Source organism: Rhagoletis pomonella, unplaced genomic scaffold (assembly GCF_013731165.1).
Source record: "Rhagoletis pomonella isolate Grant_MI unplaced genomic scaffold, Rhpom_1.0 Rhpom_scaffold_00010, whole genome shotgun sequence".
In the NCBI taxonomy this organism is placed as follows: Eukaryota; Metazoa; Arthropoda; class Insecta; order Diptera; family Tephritidae; genus Rhagoletis; species Rhagoletis pomonella.
This window is the reverse complement of record NW_023458564.1, coordinates 31,982,024-31,999,513: the sequence shown is the minus strand read 5'-3', so window position 1 is coordinate 31,999,513 and position 17,490 is coordinate 31,982,024. Positions and strand designations below refer to the sequence as shown.

At 33.2% G+C, this 17,490-nt stretch overlaps 1 protein-coding gene across 1 annotated transcript in view; it reads right to left on the bottom strand.

Moving 5' to 3' along the window:
- Nucleotides 1–17,490, bottom strand: part of LOC118746245 (organic cation transporter protein-like) — a 33,556-nt gene extending 16,066 nt beyond the window's left edge. Inside the window, exon 1 of the mRNA XM_036480075.1 lies at nucleotides 16,826–17,490. Coding sequence (XP_036335968.1) covers nucleotides 16,826–17,229 — 404 coding nt within the window. The 5' untranslated portion in view covers nucleotides 17,230–17,490. The remainder of the gene's footprint in view (nucleotides 1–16,825) is intronic.

Sequence of the window (17,490 nt, the reverse complement as noted above, 5' to 3'; positions counted from 1 at the left end):
GCTGCTGACGAAGGATTGAAGATGGTTTTCGAAACTATGGCATCACTTGCGTCATTTTGGATTCATGTCAAAGCAGAATACCCGGAACTTGCTGAAATTGCTCTGAAAGCTCTACTCCCATTTCCTTCATCTTACCTTTGTGAGACTGGGTTTTCAACCATGAGTATTATTAAGACAAAGTACAGGAACAGTTTAAATATTAGTTCTCCATTGCGTGTCGCACTGTCCACAATTGAGCCACGACTTGATAAGCTTGTAAATAATAAACAGGCTCACCTCTCGCATTAGTAAACATCGACTTTCGTAACTTTACAAGGAATGACACCTTCCAATAGCATTAATATAATTTTAATAAAACTTGACGTGCTTATAATATGTCTTATTATTATAACTTTACAGTTATTACATTTGTGATGTTTTATATTACTGTTTAATGAGGCTATATACAACTTGTATAATAAAAACAACTTAAATTTGTTAAACATTCATAAAAAATCGCTAATATCTGCTATCATTAAATGGTAATAGGTCATATATAGACACCCGGCTAATAAAGAAATTCATTTAAACAAATTTTAATACATATATGAGATGATCGTAAACGAAAAATAATCAATAAAACAAGGTACCGGTCCCCGACGTAATAGAAAAACTGCAGCCGGTCCGTCACACTCAAAAGTTTGACGAGCACTGCCTTATGTGACAACTCTCATGCAATGCCAATTATGCATAACTGAGCCCTTAAAATCCAACGGAGAATCATCAAATCCCTGAGACGGACATAGCGCCAATAAAGAAGAAGAAGCAACACTAACCAAACTGTACACAGTGTATTGTAATGTGCGGTTATGTACATACTTATACATATGTATATGTAAGTTCATATGTAATTTTAATTATATGTTAAAATGGTGTTGTGTGAAGCTTTTAAATTGCACTCTGTATGAATAATTTTCCTTTTCAAGTTCTTTAACTTTAAATGCATTCAACTTACTCACAAGAAACAAGATATGCACAATTCAAAAAGTATTCACTTCTATTACCTTTGGGGTTTTCTCAATCGCTAGCTGGTATTTTTTTTTAGTTTAAATGCACTGGCGTCCGGAAAATTTACTTATTTTATAAACGTATGTACCTACATGCCATCTGTTTAGAAATATCTATTGTATGAGTAATCTATCTCTCAAGCAGAAGATTTTACTAGCATTTTCAAATTGTGTATTTATATGTATGTATGTATGTACAAATGTATGCATGCAAGCACACACCAACTTTATCTGGTCAAGTTGTAGTGAAGATTGCTCGTTTTTATATTTACTCTAGCGTGGTTGTGCACAAATGTATTATAAATACCTACATATCGTCGTTTAAAGTACAAAACCGCGTATCGTCATTCAGCAAAACCGTGTAACTGACATTTGCTGCCAAAAATTGGATTTGCTCACACAAGCTCTTGGCTTAATTCTTATTAATTAGTCCTGACTAGCCAGAAATGCGATTGCTTTATAAAAAAAGAGCACCATTTTGAAATATGAGTGTTCAACTCGGGTAAAGTTTCCTTTTAGCATTTTAAGCAAGTTTGTATCTGGCAAGAAACGAAACATGTGATTAGTTTATTGGGATCTAGACCCAAAAAGCCAATAGAAATGAGACATTTGCGTAATATATATACTTATTTAAAATATAAGTCATGTATATACGAAAACAAAAAGTTCCCTCTCCACATTCCCATTACCAATTCACAATAGAGCAGTTTTTTCACTTACCAACACTATCCTTCCAGTCGTATATTTTTTAACCAACCTGGCTGAACTCGGATAAATAGCCGAGTTTGTGTTGGTGCTTTGCGGGTATTTCGTCATTTAAGCGAGTGTTGTTTTGTAGCTGGGTTGCAAAAGAATGCACCTTCTGTAACTTTGTTCGCATAACGGTTGATTGAAATCAAGGTAGGTATGGACATACATATGTGTATATTATACCAAATTCTTCAGATAGAAAAGAGAAATCTGTACATCTGTCCATCCATCCACCCATCTAAGCAGAGTAAAACTCGAGTAAACAATGAGATATCTCAGCAAAACTTTACGTATTTCCCTGGGCCTAAATGGATCCTATAAATAATAACCACATCCAACTTTCATACTAGACTATCGAGCATATCTCGCTAAAAATCGACACTTACGACACGACTTAAATAGGCGTGTCACTGCCTTTTATGATGAGATATGCTATGTATATAATTCTGCTCGTCAAGTCGGTTATTCAATGAATGACTGAAGTGGAAATAGAGATAGCTCAAACGAAAATTTGCAGTGTGAGTTTGTGATAGTCTCACACCTTAATAGCTTAATAGTTTGGGGTTGTTCTACTTGGCGGTATTTGGTGCCGTTAGTTAAAATTAATGGAATAAAGAAGAAGGAAGTCTATTTCCATATTCTCCAAACAAATTATCTGGACTTTGCAGACAAAAGCGCATTCCCTGAGGAAGAAGTCGTTTGCCAGCAGGGCGGAGATCCAGAGAATTCTGAAAAGATTTGACACCACCGGCTGCTTGAGCAACATTTTTACGTAATGCTGTGACCAGCACAAAGTCCATTCTCAACGCCACCGAAAATTTAGGGCTGTGGTCAAGAGCGGATTGGCATAGTACAAGCGAGTTCCGAGTAACTTAGAAGAGCTTTGGATGCGAATAAAATTATAAGGGGGTAATATTCCAAGCAAAATTATAGAAAACTTAGTAGAGAGCATTATCAGACTTCTCAAAATCGCAATTAAAAGCAGGGAAGCATCCACAATACTGTTGGTATCAACCTTCAAAAATCCTAAAACTGAAAAGTTCAAACCGAATGAATTCAGTTGCTTTACGTTTTTGCTGTGAATCGTTTTTATCTTGTTTAAGCTTAGCTTTTCTGTATACTAGGCTTTATTCCTTGGATATGAAGGACCAATTGCTGAAAATTTCAAAGCAAACAGCTTATTATTAAAAAAGTTATGCTATTGTAAGTAATAAAATGTCATAAATGCACACGGTTTTGATTGCCAGTGTATGTATGCATATCATTGTAGGAATAAAAGGTAAAACACTTCACATTAGGTCAAATGATTACTTTTTCTGTGCGAAATTAATAGCAGCTAAAATATTGCATTATTTTAATGTAAAAAGATGGCAAACTTTAAAACAAGTGTAAAGGCGTAAATAAAATGTTAAACAGACTTGGCTTTCGTAAAACAGACTTTACTGCTTTTTTGAATGTTCAAATGATGAGTATATGTGTTTAGGTAGTACTCAAAAAGATTGTCCAATTAGCTTGGTTTTGACACAAGTTATTTTCAAACCATACTCAACCCCCTCCCCTTTAAAATGAGCTACATAATAAAATAAGTATGGGTCACATGTACATAAATAGTTTCTTCTAGCGATTATTTATGGCATTATCGAAATTCTTAAATTTAAAAAAATATATATATTTACTACATGTCTCGCAGATATGTTTTGAGGTGAGATTCCTAAAGCAGTTAGTCTTCATAACACACTTCATTTTAACTTGAGGTTTCAGTATTTCCAAGTTCTCCACCGACATTATTTATATTCAGAATACAAGTGTTGCTTTGTGACACATTTACCAAAAGACCCCGATAAATTCTTGAAAATAATACGAATGTTAACGAAACTAATTTGTTAAGAGAATGTTCAAAGCTCTATTCACTTTGAGTAAAAAAAAATTCGAAATTTCAGTCCGTAAGTTCTCTCAAGGATTTGCCTTTTTGCGAAGGCGCTAGTGTATTTGTAACATGCCTCAGCTACGCTACAGGAGATGAAATGCAATCCAAATTGAGGCTGCTATTTTTTTTTTGCTATCATATACTTCCATTTTCCCTATTTATCACCATTAAAATGTATTATTTGTCACCAAAAAATTTTGGAGATATTTTTGGAGATAGCTAAAAATTGGGAAATAGGTTGGCTATCCTATTTTAGCACTTTAGCGATAGCGAATGTTAGAATCCGGCTAATGGTCGACACAGTTGGCTTTTTGATTTCGAAAAGAACCTCATCAGCAAGAAACGCTAAGTTTTCAGATCTAAATATTTAAGCATCCTTTCCAAATTGTTTCGCATAATTTTTATATTTATTTGATAAATAATTGCAAAAAATACGCGTTTTTTCTACTAAGAGTTTCATGCAACTTTCGCAAATATCAGCAGCACCAAATTTTTTTCAACATGGTTGACAACCGAAAAAGCTTTTCTTTTTTCGAAAATCCAATCAGGCAAACTTCAAACAACTTGCCTTTTGAGATAGCATGATAGCCCAGAAAAAACAGCTTTTCTTGAAAACGGCTAAAAACGGCAAGTTAAGTAAAACAAATTCAACTCATTACATCTTAGTTTATCCATTTCCGATTCCATTTTGTTTGCCGAAAGTTAACAAAATTGTAAAAGCTTACATAAAATCATAAATGAAAACAAATCAGAAAATTTTTGAGGTTGTCATTTTTTTGCAAACAAATGACAAAAAGTTGCTTTTTTAAATTGGGACATTGGTTCTCACTTAGATATAGTTTTGTTTCCCATTTAAAATTTTCCTTTAGTTATTCACACTTTTCAAAACCAAAGCACTTGAAATTTACAAAATAAACCGGTTGCGCAAACAACGTATCAATAACGTTTTGAAAGTGTAACTTTGGTTTATTGCTGTATACGGTGTTTTTTATTTTACAAAACCCTAGTGAAGTTTCTGTAATTTTGGAGTATTCCCTACAGAATGGCAACAAAAAATAATGTAAAACTGCCTTTACGAAATTGGACTTTCGCACAGCCAAATGTATCATTTGACCTAATGTGCACTTGTACAAAATTCTTTCAAACATACATATCTTTATTTAAGTACTACTTACTTACTAAAATACCATCTACAGTACGCATGTATATGTATACATACACATTTGCAGACTGTAATACCTGATGTAATCCAATAAAGAAGATATGCATTAGGGTGCCCATCGAAAATGCTTTTTTTAATGATCTACCCTCTAATTTTATTCGTTTTTATGAGAAATATTATTGCCCGTTTTTATAGATTTTTTAGAGGTCAGGAGGATTTCAAAAATATTCAAGACGGTACTTAAGGAGACTAAGCACAATATGTATACCAATCTTGGTCGAGATTGGTCAAGTAGTTTTTGAGATATGCATATATCATATAAGTAGGCGGTGCGACCCCCATTTTCCAAAAATTTCTGAAAAACCGCTTTTTTGCTAAAGAACGATTGTATATAAAAATTTTGAATAAATATTGATGAACCCCTAAGCCACACTACTCAAAAAATCTAAAATTCCGGCACATACACACATATAAATTCAAAGCCGTATTTAAGAAAATTCGCCTAAATAAATACGACAATTCTTAAGCGATTGCAATATATGAGGTAAGTATCAGTTTAGTTGAAAATAGATTTAATTTTAGATAGTACTCCATAATTTGAAATTGCAGAAATTATCGATGGTCGAAATTTAAAAAATTAAGAGAAATATGAGTATTTTTTTAATTTACCCGATAAAAAATCCCAACAAGCTTAGTCGGGTATTTTTGCAAATCGAATTTCAGTAGCCGAATTTTCATTGAAATTTTTTGACAAATGAAAAATAAATTATAAAAAGGAACAGTCCAGCGCCTTCGTCTTGGTCTGCAGGCTGTATCGGAGATACACCCGCTAAATTTAAACGTAGAATACGTGGTATGGTTAAGAGCATATCCAAGTCAAAAACGAAAGCACAAACTAAGAAAAAAATATCGATAACAAAAGCGATATTAAAATCGATAACAAAATCGATAAAAATATCGATAACAAAATCGTTAACTAAATCGATTACAAAATCGATTACAAAATCTATCGAAAAATTGATTACAAAATCGATAACAAAATCGATTCCAAAGTCAATAACAAAATTGATAACAAAATCTATCAAAAAATCCATTACAAAATCGGTAATAAATTCGATAAAAAAATCGATAAAACTATCGATAACAAAAGCGATGGCAATATCGATAGCAAAATCGGTAAAAAAACCGATAAAAATACCGACAACAAAAGCGATAACAATATCTATAGAAAAATCGATAAAAATATTGATGACAAAAGCGACAAAAATATCGATAACAAAAGCGATAACAATATCGATAGCAAAATTGTTAAAACAATCAAGAAAAATATCGATAACAAAACCGATAAATAATCAATAATAAAATCAATAACAGAATCGATTACAAAATCGATAACAAAATCGATAAAAATATCGATCATTATATCGATAAGTTCCGAAAATATCGATAGCAAAATCAATAACAACATCGATACAAATTTCGATAACAAAATCGGTGAAAATATCGGTAACAAAACCGATAAAAATATCGATGGCAAAATCGATTAAAATATCGGCAACAAAATCTATAAAAATATCGATAACAAAATCGATAGCAAAATCGATAACAAAATCGATAAAAATATCGATAACAAAACCAAACAGATCCACATTAACTGAAACTTTCATATGTACGTATATATGCATTTACATATGTACATACGCTGCGATCAAAAGCCGCATTACATACGCATACATACTTTTTGTCTCCTTCCCATACTTCCAACATATGCACGTGTTTGCAAAATGATGACGAGGTGATTTTGTATGGAAAATCATTTATGCCCATATATTTGAATAAAATAAACATATATAGAAGATATCAACCAATACTTCCCATATACCAAACGAAAGGAAAACTCTTGAGTTTTTGATTAAAGAAAACAAAAACAAAATTATTCGAGCGGTTTTCGAGCATTTTGGTAATGAAAAAAATTTTTTGCCTTAAAATGCTCAATATTTGTTAAATTTATATAAAATTTGTACCCGATAATATTTCTACTACTCCAAAGAACCTATATCCCGAAAATGAAAGTTATATATGCCAACAATAAGTTGCTAGAGCACTTTAAAGGCTCAAAATTGACCCCAAAATAAGGCAATGTTTACCGTTTTTTTTACGACAGAAACCGAATTGGTTATTTACAAAAATGAATCTGTCGACAGGTTTGGAATTTTATCTTTGAAACGCCACACTTTTCTTTGAAATCGCTTTATTAGTTCTCGTGCAATAAGCGTTTTTGTGAAGCTCTAAAAATTACAACTACAACATTTGAACATAGCCCCCATACCTTAAGGTAAGACGTATTCTACGTCAAAATATATGTGTATGTAAGTATGTATATTAGGGCGGAGTACTTTAATTTCGAAAAAAGTGTACGGCATATTCGAATTCTACGTTCGATTCAAAGCAAGAATAGTAGACTCTCCCAATTTTTAAAAGAAAAATCAGTGTATTAAAATTTTTTCTGAACGAAATAATTTTTCGTTTACTAAATTCTTGTTTTATTCATGCTTAAGAAACTACTTCACAAAACCGAGAAAATAGCAAATTATGTATGCCATTTTTTGGTATAATGTAAAATAAATTTCGGCCAAAAAAAGTTACAATATACCGCTTTTTCTTTTGAAAATTGGGAGGGTTAAACGTCATTTTTAGTGTATAGTTTGTTTTGTTGTCATTTTTGCTTAGAATTCATCGTAGAATTTGAATTTGATATATACTTCCTTCGAAAATTTTGGTCCGAACAAATTACTCCGCCCTATTTTATAGACATCGCGAAAATGAGAGGAAGCTATTGCTTTACCCAGTGTCTCTAAAATATTTCGCAATAAAATTTCAATATGTAGCATACATTTAGCCGATGCAAGGCCAATAAGAAGCGGCTAGAAGGTGATGCCGCCGTCGTTACTTTCCAAAATATATGTCTTATAATATAGCCTTTAGCATTGATAACAAAGATTTAGTAGTTTAATATGCTGTAGAATTTAATTTTATGCCCTCCAATATTCTGCTGCAAATACCTTTATTTCTTGCAGAAAAAGTTTGCTTCAATATTACACACGCATGCATTCTTAAATATTATGAATGTAACAGGACTATTCATTTGGCGATTATCAGGTCAAGGTGCAGGGATGGTACCTTTTCAGGGATAGAAGTTGAGAGTTCTAACTTAAGTGGAAGGTTCTATCACCCTTTGGTTTCTACTAGAGCTTCTCAAATATTGCAAATAACGCGACTTTTTTACACTTTGACACTTTGACCTCGTTTTTCTCAAAATGTGGAGCTGATGGAAACTTTTTGCTTAGCGTAAAAAAGTCAAAAATAGCGTTAACATTTGCCGCACAAAAATTTTTTTCCATTTCTGTTGGCCTGTCATATTGATTATTTAAACACGTTTAGTCTCGGTCAATATAGTCAATATTACGTGAGAATAATTTACACCTTATATGCAACGGTTTCACTAAAAAGAAAATTTTGTCTGGAAGCAAGGGACACTCTAATGTACATAGTTGAATATGTACATACATACATACATATGTAAATGTTAACAGCAAATTCCACTTAGTGGTTTAAAGAAATAATTGAATTACTACTATGTTCTCTTGATAAAATGTTCTTATCTTAATAGCGATATTTGCAAACTCATTAAAATATTCAAAATCGAGCACTGGTATGCATAATTAACTCCCAAGTAAAATTTATAAGTGCCAAGGTTGACATTATTTTTTCAGATTTGTAGATATGTAACTAGTTATTCAATAGTTACTTGTTTATTTTCGTTTTTAATTAACAAGTTATCGGCATTTTACTAAAGCATTGGGCGAGAAGGAACTTTCAATTATGCTTTTAATTTTTCTAAACGAACTTTTTATTTTATTTTTTTAAGCCTTAACTGTATCACTTGTTTGCCAGAAGAACGTCATAATCCAAAGGAATAAACTTTTGAGCAAAGTTTTTAGAAATTTCTGCCAATTCTTCTTTTAGCGCATGCCAAAAATGCCTAATGCTATCCGCGAAATGTATCTACGAATATAAGAATAGAATTTAGCTTTCTTGCAATTTAACTTGGCAACTATGATTAGGATACTATGATTAATTTTTAGAATTATTTTTATTACATACTTTGTTATAAAGAATTTGCCAAAACCATGAATTTCGATTCAGGTGGCTATTGCTTATGGCTACAGAACTTTGTACAAATGTATGCACTCATGTAGGCGCACAAGGCTAGAACGAATTCAAATGATCTTGAGTAGTTTGGCACACGTTTTGAATAAATGCAGCCAAAGGAAAAATTCTATGCATACATATGTACGAACACGTATTTATGTATTTACATATATGCATACAAATTTATGTATTGATTTTAGCCGTTGTGCCAAACTAGTCAAAACAGTAGAACGTTTTTAAGTTCCAATTCTTCGCGCCATTCAGAGCATTTCAAATTTTTAATTTAATGCTGTTTTTAATAATTTATAAATACATATGTATACAAGACGGACCACTATATATATATATATATATATATATATGCATATGCATGTATATGTATGTACAAGGGTATTTTAGCAGCATATGTACATTCTATTTATTTTGTCGTCGATTATCATTATAAATATCTGCTTAAAAAGCTGTGCTTATGTACATACACATACATACGTACATTCAATAAACAACATTTTTCTGATCGTACTTTAGTTGCACAAAGGAAGTTGTTCTGTTTCCATACAATTTATAATTGGTGGTCTATCTGAACTGAAAAGTGGCCTTCAACTTTAGAGCATAGTATGTGAAGATTCAGAAGTTGTTTTTTTTCATGACGTTTTCTTTATATTTCTGTAATGAGTTATATTGTATACGATGCGATTAGGTTTAATATAATCTGTATTTATAGAAATAATTGATGAGAAAAAAAGACAAACAAAAGTGATAAAAAGATTAATGAACAGGCTAGTTTTTGAAAAGTTGTCGAATCTTATAAACGTTTCACATATACATTAAGGTGATCCTTAAAATATCAACATCTAAATTTTGTAAAGGGGAACCCAATGCTTTTATTTTGTTCTACGTACAAAATAAAGGCATACCTGAAAATTTGAAAATCTTAGAATAATTTTTAGTGGTTTCAAAAAAGTGAAAACTAACAAGTAAGAAAGTCTAAGTTCGGGCGGAGCCGAACATTAAATACCCGGTGCAAGCATTAAATATATGTTTTCCACCTTTCCGAAAGCTACCGCTACATGATAAGCCGGGGTGTATACATTTTAAGTAAATTAGCGTCCTTAAATTTCGAAATATTGAAATTTCAAGCATATCTGAAATTTACCGTTATATGAAAAGCGGCCTCAATTTTAGTCCGATTTCAACAATTTTCAACGGTTTGCTTTTATGTGGCAAGCACAATAACCATACCGAGCTTGGTACAAATTGCTAGAACGGTTACCGATATACTTATATGTGATCACAAGTGGGCGGTGCTACGCCCATTTTCCAAAATTTTGTCATAAACGTATTTCTTGGTAAAGAATTGTTGCAATCATTAATTTTGAATAAATGAGCTTCGATATTTACTGATTTATCGAAGATTTTGTATTTCTCGAAATTACCGTTATATGGGATGTGGGCGTGGTTATTGTCCGATATAAGAAATTTTCGGCCAAGTGGTATGCTGTACCAGGACCAACAACTGTGCCAAGTTTGGAAGAAATTGGTGTAGCGGTTACCAAGATATACACATGTAACCATAAGTGGGCGTGGCTACGCCCATTTGCCAAAATTTTGTAATATTCTTATTTTTCGTCTAAAACTCATTGCAAATATCAATTTTGAGTGAATTATCTTCAGTAGTTACTAAAATATCGCAGTTTTCTTTTTTCTGAAAATTACCGTTATATGGGAGGTAGGCGTGGTTATTATGCGATTTCGTCCATTTTCAATACCATCCGTCCCACGCCCAAAAGTAGTTCACGTACCAAGTTTCGTTAAGATATCTCAATTTTTACTCGAGTTATCGTGTGCACAGACGGACGGACGGACGGACGGACGGACGGACAGACAGTCACCGCTTAATCGATTTCTCTTTTCATTCTGATCATTTATGTATACATTTGTCTATATCTATCTCGATTCGTTTTGGCTGTTACAAACAACCGTTATGTGAACAAAATTAATATACCCTTGTGCACAAGTGCGCTCGGGTATAAAAACTGGACATAATGTTGAAAACTATTCGTAAAAGTTCATAGTGTTGCCCAAAATTTACGAATCTAAAATTAATCTTTCTTTCGTCATAAATATGATTTCGGCGTACAAGAAATGGCTAAGAAGTTTTATTGAGTCTAATTTCCTTAAGGCAGTACGCAGTTCTTAAGAAATTTGCTACGCTTTCTACTACGGTTTTCTAAAGTTTTTTTGTGAAAAAAGAGCACAAGGCAACCCAGGTTTGCAACAGAAATATATGCCCGTTCCATTATTTCTTGAGGAAGGACTGAGGCAACAGGCTGTGAAGTATCACATGTCAAACATGGCGTACCACTTTTTTACAGTACCAAAACTCGCTGAGTTATAGTTAGACAAAGTCTAAATTATGCCGAGTTTTTGCGGTTCAAACAAAAAACACTTATACTTTTTTTGAAGCCTGGCAGCGGCCCCTAAAAGTTATTTTAAAATTTTGAAATTTTCGTCGATGAACGTAGAACAAAAGAAAATGAGTGCTGCATACAAAATTTTGATTTTGATATTATGAAGACCGCCCTAATGTACAAATAAACATGTACACGTTCTTTAAAAATTATATAGTATTATTTGAAAATAATCGCATACAAGCAATTAACAAATACATGCTTATACAGAAAATATGTAATCGCACTTCTCTTATTACTTCCTCAAATATTTAAATTAGGAATTAGTTTCAATAAAAGTTATGCCTAGTGAGACATTTGAATTATGTCGCACTCCAACTATGCATACGTTGTAAATAAAGCAGTAGATTACGTTCTAATTAGCAAACAGCTTTTGATATTTCTGTTGAAATCTTTATTTGCATCACCATTTGTGAGTTTTGCACTTAGCACATCTAGATATTTGCGGAAAACTTTGGTAAAAATGCAGGCATTGATGTTGAAAATCATTTTCTGTATCACATTTGCCTACCATGTTCGAGAGATAAATGCTCATTACATGGGGTTACAAAATCAAACCAAAATGTACATGTATACATACATACATATGAGCACATTTGAGAATTAATGAAACTGTATTTAATACCGATGTGTTCGAAGAGAAAACTCCTAAATGGAAGTAATAGCTCTGATCCAGTACTTCACGAACTTACAGGTTTTCACACGAACTTGCAGGAAGTTACAGGAAAAATTATCCCGTACTCCAAAATCCTGTAAATGAGAGCGGATTTTGTGAGAGTTGTGTAGAGAATGAAGTTGCAAGATTTTACCAGAACGTAAAGTTCAAGCGAGTTGTCAAGCGATTAAATGGACGTATCGTAATTATCTTTAATATTGAGTTACGTCAATTTAAGTTTGAACTAAATCAGATTGAGCTATGTTAATTATGATTACAATTCTCAGTTACTTGTTTTTTCTTAGGACTTGTCCATGGAGAAATTATATCAAGTGTAGTAATTAGGGCGAGAAGGAAGATTTGACACTACGTTATTTGATAATTTGCCTTTAAAAATTTCTATAAGATAGCCGATTGTCAAGAAAATAGAGCGCGAAAGCTGTTTGATTACTTCATCTGTTTATAATTTCACCGTGGGACTCGACAATATATTTTCTAACAGCCCAAACTTTTCAAAGTATTCACACAAATTTTTCCACTTGAATTCATACTCTCCGTAATCGATAAAATAATAAAATAATATTTGAAGGAATGTATTTTGTCACAATGTCGGTGAGAACATTTTCTTTCAGTGAAATGTTTTTATATAAATATTTAGGAAGGTGCATTTTTCCCAAGCCGTGTATTTTTAGTTTAAAATTGCCTAACAAGTATCGGTGACCACATCACGCAAGAAGAGCTGAACGGATTTGTTTACTTTTTTATCCTACTCTGTGTTTTCTGTAGATTTTAATTATTTGAAGATTTCTAAAAGGAAATTATAGTAAGTCTACGAAAAACATAATTTTCTCTGTGCGCGCAAAAATTAACATTTTTGTTGTCCCAAATATAGACATATTTGGTATTGTTGCAGAGGTAATTTATCCATTATGGCTCCGGTCCCAATTTTCGTATAAAATGATTTTGACGCATTTCAAACCAAATATTTTAGTCAGAGCGAGATGAGTTTTACGCTTTACACGGAAAAATTGTGAAAAGTACAACTTATGAGATATTATGTTAAATTTTTAATTTTGACATTTACAATTGCTTAAAACAATTGCAAATAAGATAATTTCTTAAAAAATTGAGTTCTGTAGTTTAGACTCGCTATATTTTAAATGCAAAGATATTTTGCTGAGAACAAAAGTAATTCTAAAGTTTAAAGCAGCAAATCTAAAAATTATGTAAAACCATGTTTTTTATTCCTTAAATCAAAAGTATGGTCTCTGTTGAAAAAAAAAAAATAAATAAATGTGCCACTTTCTTGCACTTTGAGAAATAATGTGTTTTTGGCAAATGCATAAAATAATTTTTTATTTCTTCTGCACCATTCTTGTTCTGTATATATATGTGTAATAAAGTTTTTTTTTTGAAAGAAGTTACCATCTGTTAAAAAGTTTTATTGAAATTATTTAATAAGTTAAATGAATTATTAAAAGATGGATAACATTTGAATTCAGGAAACTAGGTAATTGAAATAGAGTTGTAGTAGAGGATTGCCACCTGTTTGTGAAGTCAAATTGAGTTAAATTAAAGTAATATTTTTGTCAAACGAAAAATTTGCTATGATTGTTATTTTATAACACAAACATACATTGCCAATGAGTGATTTGTTCTGGTTATATTCCTTTTAATTTAGTGGACTCTTAAATTTACTTTAAAGTTTAAGGAATCTTTTCACTTTTCACTTTATTTCTTGCTAAGAAAGTCAAATTTTTTCTTGTGTCTAATACAAATAAATATTTCGGTTGCCTAATTGCCTTCCATTACGATTGATACTCATGTTGTAATATCTAATTCATTTAACTTATTAAATAGTTTTAATTAAATTTTGTAGAAGGTGGTAACACTTAAAAAATAAACTTTAGTGTGCATCTACAGGCCAAGGCCTGCAAACTGAGACCTCACTTTTCAAAATCGAATGAACTATATATACATACATACCTACATACATATCGTTACCTTAATTCACAAAAGCCCTAACCAACACTTTTTTTCGAAACTGCGGTTTTTAGAGATTTTGGAAGGATAGATTAAAACACACTTTCAATAAAAATTTTAAAGTGTTAGTAACAAAAACCACGGAGTCACATGCCTCTTTTTAAAAAGCCCTACCTGTTTTGCTTCTCCTATACAATAAAAAAAACTTGTTGGTTAGGGCCTTTGTGAATTAAGGTTATATGTAAATGCTAGAAGAACCCGAATTTTCAACTTCAAACTGAATTTACAGTGTAAGTATGAACGTTATAAAAAAAAAAACAAAATACTTCATTGAACTCAGCGTTCTTAAGTTGACTACCTCGTATTCGCCAAATGCAATACCCCGTATGGTGTGGCACAGAAAAAAATCAGTTTTGGTTACCCCATCTCAATGGGTGCCCACTCCGTAAATTTAATGGGTAGAATTTATAGTCGGCCGCTGTGGTGTAGTGGTAAGCAGTGCGCGCTTCCACTCCGCAACGCCTGGGTTCAAGCCCTGGTCAAAGCAACATCGCAAAAAAATATAGAAAAAAGGTTTTTTCTTAACAGCGGTCGTCCCTCGGCAGGCAATGGCAAACCTCCGAGTGTATTTCTGCCATGAAAAACAGCTTCTCATAAAAATACAATCGCCGTTCGGAGTCGGCGTAAAACTGTAGGTCCCTCCGCTTTGTGTGACAACATCAAGGCGCACGCCACAATTCGGAGGAGAAGCTCGGCCAAACACTAACATATGTGTAAGCGCCAATCTATTTTTATATTTATAGAATAAGCCTCTATTTAGTAAGTTCGGTTAGAAATCCTTTCAACAGTTTTTATGAAAGTAAGTTTTTTATTACTATTTTGTGAAATTTTCGGACAGCTTCATACGTGGTATTGCATTCGGCGGATACGAGGTATTGCGCGCTAAGCGACGATATATTCATGTTCTGCGCGCTTTACCGGAACCGTTATATTCAAAACAGGAGCTTTTGGCCACATATAGTACACCAGCTGAAGTAAAGAGCAATCTTTTCTTCGGAGTTACAGTGTTATTACGAACGCTGACCAAAAATATGTTAAAAACTAAAATGGAAGGAGTGCTTATCACGACAAACTCCAGTCTAGCGTAAATGAAACTAGGTCAACAAACATTTCACCTGCCTACTTTGATAACAAGTTTTCGGAAAGAATTCCCTAGTCCCATTTCAAGGTGGTTCTGAGCTAAATAATAAAGTCGGCGGCTGCAACTTCCATTCGGAATAACTACTTGTAAGCATAAAACTGAGTCTACCGGAGTACTGTAGTGCCTTCTAAATTCAATTTAGAGATAAACAGAAGGCTGCTTCTCTGTTTAATAGATTACTCTATCAGCATCTACTCTGAAGGCTTCGTTTTAACATCTAAAGTGTAACAAAAGCCCTTCAAAGGTAAATATTCAATGAAGAATGGTTCCAAGCGATTTGGCTACGCGATGCATAAATAATGTAGTCTGGGTTCCAGGGGACAGAATATTCCTGGAAACAGCATTGGCCGGAAAGAGAACTAATCTGTAGTCGTTAAATTCTGCCCTCAATGCCGCCAAGCAAACCATTTTCAAACGAACTTTGGCCCATTGAACGTTTTTCCGCGAACTCAGAGGTTGGTCATATCAACGCAAACTGTTCAATGGAAATAAACGAAGGCGCAATAGCTTCCCCCGTAATAATTTCTACCGTAGTTGAAGAAACAAAAAGAAGGTAAAGAGCATCGAACACTTTCTCACATCGCTTAAACGATTGCCCAGCGGACTAAGAATCTTCGAGTTTTATCAGCCTTCTCGGCTGTGTGCGGGAAAATAAAAAGATCATTTACATGAGAAAGTAGTTGCAGTACATATCAGGTCACTGTAATATATCGCAGTAAGAGCTTCTGGCTGAATTGTGATTCGTTATGTTTCCTATGCAGTGTGGCAGTCATAATCTATGGTAAATCCCCAACGCGTTGTATAACCCGTAGAACAGAATAAGCTTTGCACAATCTTCATTTTCCATTTTTTACTACATTGATAAAAATGGTGAACGCACTCGGTTCGACAATATAAATCACAAGGTTGAGCTCTCCAAAATTATTAAATGCATTATTGTCTGTCATCGTATGAAAAAAAAAAATACTTTCAAGGGACAAGTTTTGTAATAAAGGACAAAATTCACTTTTAGAAAAATAAATAAAGTCAAAGGACAACATCATGAGAAAAAGGACTGTCCATTGAAATAAATTACGGATGGTCACCGTAATTACATACATATATTAAATGCAGAAGCAAAGCGAATGGGTCTTTTGGTGAACAAGGTCAAAAGTCAGACAGTCAGAAGTCAGAGCCTAAGCGTCTCGGCATCCACACGTCACTGTTAACAGTTACAAGTTTGAAAAAGTAGACGAGTTCGTTTAATGTCTTGAAATCCAACGGAGAATCACTCTTTTGAAAATAAGTGCTACTTTGGACGGAGTAGGCAATCGGGAAGTAAAGTTCTTTCTTGCCGTGCAAAAATCACACTGTATAAGGTGTAAGATTACAGCGCCAATAATGAATAATTACATATGTAATTAAGCCACAACACTTACCTTTCTTCGACAGTTAAAGCTTCAAGTTCTGGCACATGACACCAATGTTGTTCCGGCACCAAAGTCATAAAAATTTGGGAAAAATAAACAAATGCAACAAATGTAGCGAAAGGTATCATCAGAAGGAACAAAATCTTCTGGTATTTTCCAAATTCTCCAATCATTGGCAAAATGTCATCAAAGTCCAAGGGCGGCGGATTTTGTGTAGCTGTTACTTTCGCGCTACCGCTCTCCGCAAGCTGCAGACCATTCGAATTTCCACTTTTGCGACGAAATATCGTCTCAGTGCCGTGTTCGTCGTTGGTAAATCCAGCATTTGTAAAGGTTGCAACTGGCGTGGCAGGTCGTCCGTATTTGTCATTCACATTGCCATTTATGGCTTGGGTTTGGCGTTCTTGTGGCATTTTCACTTTCAATACGCGAGGCTTAATTTATGTACATATGTATGTATGTATTTATGTATTTACGAATACATGTATGTATGTATGCAAATCGAAATGTAACGGTGCACTTGTGGGCTGTTTATGATACGAGTAAGTATTTTATTTATAAGTCTGTATTTATTTATTGTTTCTTTATTCTTTAATAGTATGTATGTATATACATACATATGTAAGAACTATGCACGTTGTAATGCCATGTAATGTAGCGATTAACCACTTCAG